General features: G+C 40.9%; 1 protein-coding gene across 1 annotated transcript; it reads left to right on the plus strand.

The window, feature by feature from the left end:
• The first annotated feature begins 606 nt into the window (after window positions 1-606).
• On the plus strand, window positions 607-1,539 carry LOC110503329 (olfactory receptor 11A1-like). The gene has a single exon (XM_021581695.3). It carries the CDS (start codon window positions 607-609, stop codon window positions 1,537-1,539), a length of 933 nt encoding a protein of 310 aa, XP_021437370.3.
• Window positions 1,540-9,404: the final 7,865 nt, after the last annotated feature.

Raw genomic sequence — 9,404 nt, forward strand, 5'->3', positions numbered from 1 at the left:
CAAAAAATATTGTTCTCACATATTAGTATTATTGACATTATAAGAATGAGCGTTTTGAGTGGATTTTTCATTTAAAAAAGGCCTTTGAACACCCTGGAGGGCATGAGGCAAAATCTTATCTGTTTTTCTCGATATGGTTTCCTTGACTCTGAAAATATCTAATTATCCCCAGGTGTCCCCAGGTATTGGTAATCATTTGCATATCACACCATGGCAGGCTTCTTTTTTTTTTATCTCACAAGTATAAGAATCAAGTGAGGAGCCGAGTTTAAGGAGATCATCATGGATTAGAAATGAACTGTCTTAATTTTGGATTTAGAATACATGTATCATTTTGCATTTGAATGTAATAAGTTACATGAGTACAGGATACAAAGTAAAATATTTTTTGAATTATGTTATCAGGAGAATGAAAAGCAGTCTATATTGGTGAGTATACTGTATATGTGGGGAAATCTATTACTGAATCAACAAGTCAAGGAATTATCCATTTAGGTTGTCTGTTCTTTGTGATTTCATCAATTTAACTTATATGAAAGCTACAGTAGGAAGATTTGCTCCTCTTCTTCAAACATTGACAGCACATCTTTACCATCTACCAGGACCATGGAAAACTCTACTCACTTTAAGGTGTTTAGGCTTGCTGCATACGGTGATATCGGACAATTGAAGTATTTCTACTTTGCTGTAGTAACTGTTTTATATTTTGTCATCATTCTTGCCAATGCTTTACTTATTGGAGTTATCTGCATTGAAAGAAGCCTTCATGAACCCATGTATCTGTTTCTATGTGCTTTGTTTGTTAATCAGTTGTATGGGAGCACTGGTTTGTTTCCTGCTCTCATGTTTTACTTGCTGTCTGACACACAAGATATTTCCCTTCTTTATTGTTATCTCCAGATTTATGTGTTGTACACATATGCTCTAACAGAATTTAGTAATTTAGCAGTTATGTCCTATGACAGGTACATCTCTATTTGTTATCCTCTACAGTATAACAATATTATGACACCTAAAATAATTTGTGGCTTAATTCTGCTGTCGTGCTTGTCTTCTTTTTTTCTCAACGCCATCAATATCTCCCTGAGTTTGCGACTGCAATTTTGTGGTAACATTCTAGACAGACTGTATTGTGACAACTACTCAGTCGTCAAGCTTGCCTGTTCAAATACTACGCTGAATAACATATGGGGTCTTCTTGTCACTGTGGTTTATATTTATTGTATTATATGTCCTACCATATACTCATATGTAAGAATTCTACAAATATGTTTAAAGTCTTCAAAAGAGACAAAACAGAAAGCATTTAACACTTGCACACCACATATAGCCTCTATGCTGAATTTCTTCTTTGGCTGGTTATTTGTGATTCTACAAGGCAGGTATGAAACTGCAGATCTTCCACCTATACTTCGCACTATTTTATTCATTTATTTTCTGATATGTCCACCACTTTTCAATCCTTTAATGTATGGCGTTAGGATGGTTCAAATCAGGCATGCTTGTAAAAGGGTACTAGGCATTTACCCTAAAACATAACCTGATAGTTCCTTTTTCTCATGTTGAATTATGTTTTCTTACTTATAGTTGCTATAATTGAATGTAAAAATATGTAAAGCAGTAAAAGCAGTAAAGTATTCCCCTAGTAGTGAAAGATCTATAGACTTAGATCAACATCACAACAGTGTGTCTGTCCCATTATGGCATCTGTGAGAGCACTGGAAGCACCATTGAGGCAATCTCCATTTTAAAGTAGTCCATTTTCTTCTACTACTTTTAGGAGTTTTCAAACAGACTGGAAGGGTGCATACTGCCACCTGGACAGTGTTTTCTTTAACAGGTATAAAGCCAAGGTTGGCTAAAGTTTGCTCATAAGTATAATTCATTGGCTTATTCCCCAGTTACTACTTCAAAATGGTCAAAGTCCTCAATGCCGCAGCCCATGCTAAAACTGGCTATTGGACCGGTCACTGAGCTAAAGATGGATCAGCCCATCCAGCATTTGGCCTAACTACCTGGCCCGTCTGTTTCTGCTTAATTCTTAAATATATGTTCACACTGTCATTTAAGCACAGGTGTTGTTTAATACCACTATCCAATGATAATGTCCCTGAGAGGAAAAGCTTGTGAGTTGTGTTCGTTTTAACATAGAGAACCGCCTACAGCATAACATTCTAAGTGAGTGGTTCCCGCACAAGGTGTCGGCACTACCCCCCCCCCCCCCCCCCCCCCCCCAAAAAAAACTGTGTAGTGCATCAGCAGTTCCTCTTGTTATGTTAGTCATTGCATACCTTAGAGAGCTATGTACAACTTGTCAGAAATGTATAGATCAACTAGCCCATGTCAGCTAATGGATTAGTTTTTTTAGTCCATAGACATTGTTGTAACTGTTTATTCACTCAAATATCACCTGAATACACACGACATGGCAAAATGTATAGAATTGCAACATTTTCTTTGTACCCCATAACAAAATGTGTAGAATTGCAGGAAATAATCATTAAACTTGCTAAATTTCCTCTGTGAACAGTTTATTTCATAAACCGTGCTTGTGCCCATATAAATATATCAATGTTAAAATCTGCTGCTATTACATGTTTCAGCATGATAATGCATGGCTTCATGTTGCAAGGATCTGTACACAATTCCTGGAAGCTGAAAATGTCCCAGTTCTTCCATGGCCTGCATACTCACCAGACATGTTGAGCATGTTTGGGATGCTCTGGATTGATGTGTACGACAGCGTGTTCCAGTTCCCGACAATATCCAGCAACTTCGCACAGCCATTGAAGAGGAGTGGTACAACATTCCACAGCCCACAATGAATTAAAGTAATTCCAAAAACTAGGCTACTATGCACAGAAGATTGGCGAAGATTGCTGCTGAACTGATCAGGACGAATAAGGACAATGGCCATGGTGTTTAGAAATTTTAGCATGTGTGAATATACATCTTTCCAAAACTCATTACATGGACTGGTGTAGTTCACAGAATTTCCAACCTTATGAGATCTGTTTTTATCATGACTTGTCAATACTCGGCTTTTATTTGTAATGATTAAAGATAATTGGATAGCTATTTCGCACCAGGTCTTGCTATCAAAATCCTCCTCTCTCCCGCTCGCTCTCGCTCAAACGCTAAAGAATAAATTGTATTAGTAAATGTCCTACTGCTACTGTAGACCTAGGTCCAATCACTGCAAAAATACATATAATTTACTAATCATACATATCAATAACCGTTCTTTTATATAGCTTAATAACAAGATAGATATTGGTCTCCACTACGACATACAGGTGTCAAGTGTATTAGAAATGCAGCTGTATGCTACACCTAAACTATAGCCTACTGTAGCCTATAAAAGCTAATTTAACACATAGGTTTATAATATCAGATGTAGATGAAATTGAGAAAAGTGCAGCCTGGTCTCATAAACTAGACGTAACATGGTAAATGTAAATTCAGTCAACAAATTGGTACAATAATTTATGTTATGTTTGGTATGGTTACATAAGACAAAAGGTTACTTAGGGCAAACATTTAAGGAGGGTGGGTAGTTGGTTGGTTGCTATGAAACGTTACAAGTTGTAATTAGTAACATATCATACTAAATGGAGGGAGACCGATTTACATTAACTGTGTTATGTCTACCCCTGATTCCAGATTGAATAGTGAGGTAGCCTACGGAATGGAGTGCAATGGAACATGAAAGAGAATGATTTTAAAACAAACAAATAACACGCACATTTTTGGGGATCTATATATAATCAAAAAATAGCACTTATTATTGTTTCTAGCAGACCTAAGGTTTCCAATTACTGTTCAAAATTAGTTCAAATGAGTGAAGTCTTAACTGAATGAATAACAGAGACTAAATGCAATATCAAAGTTTATTAAAATAGTTTGGGGAATGGCCTTCTCTCCGAGGGAAGATTTGACGGCAAGTCACATATGTCACATTAATGGAAGGTGTGAAAAACATTCATTTGTGTTTCCCTGGCTGAGTTGACTAGCTGATATGAGCTGATGGCCCATCAGTTGAACTACAAATGTAGGATCTTAATTTGAGCCAGTTTGCCGCAACAGGAAATGTGAATAATTATGTGGATTTTAATTAATGGACATTTTGTAAGGGTTGATACAATTTCCGTCAGAGGAAATCAAGTCTGAAATTTCTAAGTGGAAATTACAAACTTCGGAAGTCTTTTTAAACTTCAAATACATTACAAATTCGACATTTCCTGCAACACAGGAAAGTTATCCTGCAACAGGGTGATCAAATGAAGATCCTACATCTGTAGGAAGTTTGCTAGTGACACATTTTTGTCTTTGGGTCATTGAAGGCTGCCGGTGTGGGCATGAGGTATGGGTAAGATGGCGGACAGGAAAAAAATGAGAAAAGTGGAACTTGTTTTGAGTAAATATGAAATGGTATATCACACAACTTTTGGAGGAGCTACAGAAGGAAATTTAACATGATGACAGTGAGGACGAATTAACTGAGGTGGCATGTGTGATAATCCTGATTATGACATAGACGATTCTGACCCAGTGATATTTTTTGGAGAGAATTGATCCTTGCATTTTGGCTGAATCATATGTGGTGTCAGGTTGGGTGGAGAAGAGGTTGGGGACTGTTGAGTTGGTGAAGGTAACTCGGACAAGAAGTATGACTTACTTTGCTCCCTGGAGCAGGGCGCCATTTAAAGGAGTGATAACAGGGGTGGCATTAAGTGTTGAGGCGGAGCACTTGAAGTTGAAAGATTCCCAGTGTCTGTGACGCATGCTTTTTGGTGCGACGTGGATCCAGTGGAGAGAGTGGGGAAATGAAGAAGATAAATATCATGCCTTTATGCCTTTATTTGTATGGCATGTTCAATGGAAACAAAATGTAAAAACTCTGCCGTGTTTCGGCTGCATGGCCTTCGTCAGGGAGTACAAAGAAATGATAATACAATGTCCTCTTTTGAACAGCTTTTTCCAATCGCCCCTGATAGAATGGCGGCGCGTGTACAACTCAAGGCTCGGCGTCTACCCAGATTTTGAGAATAAGTTGTAATTTACTTAACTGTTCTTAGTTTATTCACTCAGCACAGCCTGATATTCACTTTATATAGCTTACAAGAACTCCTGGATATTGGAACACAATGCACAAATACTTTTTTTGACAACTTACAACTTCCACTGGAGATCCCGATCAAGATCGTAAACAAAGGAGAGGGAAGCAGGGTGGCCTCCGGGCTTGTCAAAAGCTAACCCACATCGGCTCTCACTACCTAGCCTTTTCCTCGCTAGCGTCCGGTCACTGGCGAACAAAATGGACGAAATACGACTAAGAATCATCTCACAAAAAAAGTATTATGGATTGCAGCATCATGATTTTCACAGAAACGTGGCTAAACAACAGCATACCTGACAACGCTATTGGGCTAGACGGGCGCGACGTCTTCAGGGCTGATCGTATGGCAGAGGACTGGTAAGACCAGAGGAGGTGGTCTGTGCATTTATGTACATAAAGCTTGGTGTACAGACAGTAACATAACCGGGAGTCACTGTTCAACCAATCTAGAGTACCTGATGATTAGGTGCAGACCTTTCTACTTGCCTCAGGAGCTTACATCCATTGTTGTTACTGCAGCCTATATACCGCTGGATGCTAATGCTATACAAACATTCCACTCCCCCACCCGGGACAGGCGGATCACCTTTCACTGTTCCTACTCCCCAAGTATTTACCCCTCATTAAACACGTGAAACCATCAGTGAGGACAGTCAAAGTGTGGCCAGAGGCGTCAACAGTTTCAACATACAGATTGGAGATTGTTTGCCACTCAGGCCATCCTTGACTCCCATACGGACATCGAAACATATGCTTCTTCCGTTCTGGATTACATCCACATCAACAATGTCACCACCCATAAACTAAAAAAGACCTTCCCCAACCAGAAGCCTTGTATGAACAGAGAGGTAAAGACACACAAAAAGGCCTCAAGATGTAAACATGACCACAAACTGCGGATTGAGGAGCACTTCAACAACAACTCCGACCCTCGACACATGTGGCAGGGCATCCAAGCCATCACAGACTACCGGCCAAAAAAACCCTACTCCCACAGCCAGCGACATCTCCATCTCCGATGAGTTAAACAGGTTCTAAGCTCACTTCGACCGGGACAACAAAGATCCAGCCATCAAAGCTGCGCTCCCCCTCAGACTATCCATCGCAGATGTGTTGCCTGCACAGAGCAGGGTGAATGCCCACAAGGCTGGTGGTCCTGTTGGCGTCCCCGGTCGTGTGTTCAGAGCATGTGCTGGGCAGCTGGCCGAGGTCTTCACTGACATTTCAACCCGTCATTGGCCGAGGTGGTTGTCCCCACGTGCGTTAAGACCTCAACCATTGTGCCAGTGCCGAAGCAGTCGACCGCATCAAGCCTGAATGACTTCCAACCTGTTGCACTCATCCCCACGATCATGAAGTGCTTCGAAAGACTGGTTTTGGCCTACCTTAATCAAATCAAATCAAATGTATTTATTTAGCCCTTCGTACATCAACTGATATCTCAAAGTGCTGTACAGAAACCCAGCCAACCCCAAACAGCAAGCAATGCAGGTGTAGAAGCACGGTGGCTAGGAAAAACTCCCTAGAAATGCCAAAACCTAGGAAGAAACCTAGAGGGGAACCAGGCTATGTGGGGGGGCCAGTCCTCTTCTGGCTGTGCCGGGTGGAGATTATAACAGAACATGGCCAAGATGTTCAAATGTTCATAATAATAATCACAGGCAGAACAGTTGAAACTGGAGCAGCAGCACGGCCAGGTGGACTGGGGACAGCAAAGAGTCATCATGACAGGTAGTCCTGAGGCATGGTCCTAGGGCTCAGGTCCTCCGAGAGAGAGAAAGAAAGAGAGAAAGAGAGAATTAGAGAGAGCATACTTAAATTCACACAGGACACCGGATAGGACAGGAGAAGTACTCCAGATATAAGAAACTAGCCCCCCAACACCTCCTAGGAATGGTATGAAAGAGACCTAGTAAGCCAGTGACTCAGCCCCTGTAATAGGGTTAGAGGCAGAGAATCCCAGTGGAAAGAGGGGAACCGGCCAGGCAGAGACAGCAAGGGCGGTTCGTTGCTCCAGAGCCTTTCCGTTCACCTTCACACTCCTGGACCAGACTACGCTCAATCATATGACCCACTGAAGAGATGAGTCTTCAGTAAAGACTTAAAGGTTGAGACCGAGTTTGTGTCTCTCACATGGGTAGGCAGACCGTTCCATAAAAATTGAGCTCTATAGGAGAAAGCCCTGCCTCCAGCTGTTTGCTTAGAAATTCTAGGGACAATTAGGAGGCCTGCGTCTTGTGTAGGTATGTATGGCAGGACCAAATCAGAGAGATAGGTAGGAGCAAACCCACGTAATACTTTGTAGGTTAGCAGTAAAACCTTGCCTTGACAGGAAGTCAGTGTATTGAGGCTAGCACTGGAGTAATATGATAATTTTTTTGGGTTCTAGTCAGGTTACTAGCAGCCGTATTTAGCACTAACTGAAGTTTATTTAGTGCTTTATCCTGGTAGCCGGAAAGTAGAGCATTGCAGTAGTCTAACCTAGAAGTGACAAAAGCATGGATTAATATTTCTGCATCATTTTTGGACAGAAAGTTTCTGATTTTTGCAATGTTACGTAGATGGAAAAAAGCTGTCATTGAAACAGTCTTGGTATGTTCTTCAAAAGAGAGATCAGGGTCCAGAGTAACGCCGAGGTCCTTCACAGTTTTATTTGAGACGACTGTACAACCATTAAGATTAATTGTCAGATTCAACAGAATATCTCTTTGTTTCTTGGGACCTAGAACAAGCATCTCTGTTTTGTCAGAGTTTAAAAGTAGAATGTTTGCAGCCATCCACTTCCTTATGTCTGAAACACATGCTTCTAGCGAGGGCAATTTTGGGGCTTCACCATGTTTCATTGAAATGTACAGCTGTGTGTTATCCGCATAGCAGTGAAAGTTAACATTATGTTTCCGAAAGACATCCCCAAGAGGTCAAATATATAGTGAAAACAATAGTGGTCCTAAAACGGAACCTTGAGGAACACAGAAATTTACAGTTGATTTGTCAGAGGACAAACCATTCACAGAGACAAACTGATATCTTTCCGACAGATAAGATCTAAACCAGACCCGAACTTGTCCGTGTAGACTAATTTGGGTTTCCAATCTATCCAAAAGAATGTGGTGATCAATGATATCAAAAGCAGCACTAAGGTCTAGGAGCACGAGGACAGATGCAGAGCCTCGGTCTGATGCCATTAAAAGGTAATTTACCACCTTCACAAGTGCAGTCTCAGTGTTATGATGGGGTCTAAAACCAGACTGAAGCATTTCGTATACATTGTTTGTCTTCAGGAAGGCAGTGAGTTGCTGCGCAATAGTTAAAAAAAATGTTTTTGAGAGGAATGGAAGATTCGATATAGGCCAATAGTTTTTTTTATATTTTCTGGGTCAAGGTTTAGCTTTTTCAAGAGAGGCTTTTTTACTGCCACTTTGAGTTTGGTACACATCCGGTGGATAGAGAGCCGTTTATTATGCTCAACATAGGAGGGCCAAGCACAGGAAGCAGCTCTTTCAGTAGTTTAGTTGGAACAGGGTCCAGTATGCAGCTTAAAGGTTTAGAGGCCATGATTATTTTCATCATTGTGTCAAGAGATATAGTACTAAAACACTTGAGTGTCTCTCTTGATCCTAGGTCCTGGCAGAGTTGTGCAGACTCAGGACAACTGAGCTTTGAAGGAATACACAGATTTAGAGAGGAGTCCGTAATTTGCTTTCTAATAATCATGATATTTTCCTCAAAGAAGTTCATGAATTTATTACTGCTGAAGTGAAAGCCATCCTCTCTTGGGGACTGCTGCTTTTTAGTTAGCTTTGCGACAGTATCAAAAAGGAATTTCTGATTGTTCTTATTTTCCTCAATTAAGTTGGAAAAATAGGATGATCGAGCAGCAGTAAGGGCTCTTCGATACTGCACGGTACTGTCTTTCCAAGCTAGTCGGAAGACTTCCAGTTTGGTGTGGCGCCATTTCCGTTCCAATTTTCTGGAAGCTTGCTTCAGAGCTCGGGTATTTTCTGTATACCAGGGAGCTAGTTTCTTATGAGAAATGTTTTTAGTTTTTGGGGTGCAACTGCATCTAGGGTATTGCGCAAGGTTAAATTGAGTTCCTCAGTTAGGTGGTTAACTGTTAACCTATGTGAGAATGCTGTTCATAGACTTTAGCTCAGCATTCAATACAGTCATTCCCTCTAGGCTGGTCACCAAACCCCAGGACCTAGGGATCAGCCCCTCTCTCTGTAACTGGACTTTGGACTTCCTAATCAACAGACCCCAGAATGTCAGGTTAGATAACTTCACC

The sequence above is a fragment of the Oncorhynchus mykiss genome, chromosome 24 (assembly GCF_057628025.1).
Source record: "Oncorhynchus mykiss isolate SJ-2025 chromosome 24, ASM5762802v1, whole genome shotgun sequence".
NCBI lineage: Eukaryota > Metazoa > Chordata > Actinopteri > Salmoniformes > Salmonidae > Oncorhynchus > Oncorhynchus mykiss.